This window comes from Numida meleagris, unplaced genomic scaffold, assembly GCF_002078875.1.
Source record: "Numida meleagris isolate 19003 breed g44 Domestic line unplaced genomic scaffold, NumMel1.0 unplaced_Scaffold392, whole genome shotgun sequence".
NCBI classification, from domain to species: Eukaryota; Metazoa; Chordata; class Aves; order Galliformes; family Numididae; genus Numida; species Numida meleagris.
Window position 1 is genome coordinate 23,511 of NW_018364614.1, and position 1,830 is coordinate 25,340.

General features: G+C 62.1%; 1 protein-coding gene across 1 annotated transcript in view; it reads right to left on the reverse strand.

The window, feature by feature from the left end:
* Positions 1-6: 6 nt before the first annotated feature.
* LOC110391510 (cleavage and polyadenylation specificity factor subunit 1-like) overlaps positions 7-1,830 on the reverse strand; it is a 21,926-nt gene continuing 20,102 nt past the window's right edge. The window contains exons 2-3 of the mRNA XM_021383405.1: positions 1,191-1,257; positions 7-1,080 (exon numbers count right to left, since the gene is read on the reverse strand). Of these exons, the coding sequence (XP_021239080.1) occupies positions 971-1,080; positions 1,191-1,257 (177 nt within the window). The 3' untranslated portion in view covers positions 7-970. The remainder of the gene's footprint in view (positions 1,081-1,190; positions 1,258-1,830) is intronic.

The window sequence follows — 1,830 nt, forward strand, 5'->3', positions numbered from 1 at the left end:
CACCCCCCACGGTGTCACCTCTCTGCCACCTCCACAATGTCACCCACCACGGTGTCACCTCTCTCCATTGTCACCTCCACAATGTCACCCCCCACAACGTAATCCCCCCACGGTGACACCTCTCCACATTGTCACCTCCACAATGTCACCCCCCACGGTGTCACCTGCCACCTCCACAATGTCACCCACCACGGTGTCACCTCTCTCCATTGTCACCTCCACAATGTCACCCCACAACGTCACCCCCCACAATGTCACCTCTCTCCATTGTCACCTCTCCACATTGTCACATCCACAATGTCACCTCTCCACGGTGTCACCTCCCCACATTGTCACCTCCACAACGTCACCCCCCCCAATGTCACCCCCCCACGGTGTCACCTCTCCACAATGTCACATCCACAATGTCACCCCCCACAATGTCACCTCTCCACACTGTCACCTCCACAATGTCACCCCCCCATGGTGTCACCTCTCCACAATGTCACATCCACAATGTCACCCACCACGGTGTCACCTCCCCACATTGTCACCTCCACAATGTCACCCCCCACAACGTCACCCCCCCACGGTGTCACCTCTCCACATTGTCACCTCCACAACGTCACCCCCCACAATGTCACCCCCCACGGTGTCACCTCTCTCCACAAGGTCACATCCACAATGTCACCCCCCACAATGTCACCTCTCCCCATTGTCACCTCCACAACGTCACCCCCCCCAATGTCACCCCCCCACGGTGTCACCTCTCCACAATGTCACATCCACAACGTCACCCCCCACAGTGCCACCTCTCCACACTGTCACCTCCACAACGTCACCGCCCACAATGTCACCTCTCCACATTGTCACCTCCACAACGTCACCCCCCCCACGGTATCACCTCTCTAGATTGTCACCCCACAATGTCACCCCCCCACAATGTCACCTCTCCCCATTGTCACCTCCACAACGTCATCCCCCCACAATGTCACCCCCCCACGGTGTCACCCCTCCGCGGTGACGGTGACAGTGACGGTGACGCGCACTCACCCTCGGGCAGGTACATGTACACCAGGAGGTTGCGGTCGCGGTCGGACACTGTGGGAGGACAGAGGGCGGCGCTGGTGACACCGCGGTGACACCGCCACCTGGTGACACGAGGACACGGTGACACGAGGACGCGGTGACACGGTGACGCGGTGACGTACCCAGGAAGCCCAGCTGGGTGCTGTCCACCATGAAGTCCACGCTGTACACCTCCAGCGGCTTGGCGTCCTGCGGGACACCAAGGACACGTGTCCCCAAGGAGGGCAGGGACGTGGCACTGTGTCCCCATGTCCCCATGGAGGGCAAGGACATGGCACCGTGTCCCCAAGAAGGGCAGGGACGTGGCACCGTGTCCCCAAGGAGGGCAGGGATGTGGCACCGTGTCCCCGTGTCTCCATGGAGGGAATGGAGGTGGCACCGTGTCCCCAAGGAAGGAATGGAGGTGGCACCATGTCCCCATGTCCCCAAGGAGGGCAAGGACATGGCACTGTGTCCCCAAGGAGGGAATGGAGGAGGCATCGTGTCCCCATTGTCCCCAAGGGGGACAGGGACCTGGCACCATGTCCCCGTGTCCCCAAGGAGGGCAGGGACCTGGCACTGTGTCCCCAAGGAGGGCAGGGACCTGGCACTGTGTCCCCAAGGAGCGCAGGGACCTGGCACCGTGTCCCCAAGGAGGGCAGGGACCTGGCACCGTGTCCCCGTGTCCCCATGGAGGGCAAGGACATGGCACCGTGTCCCCAAGCAGGGCAGGGACGTGGCACCGTGTCCCCAAGGAGGGCAGGGACCTGGCACCGTGTCCCC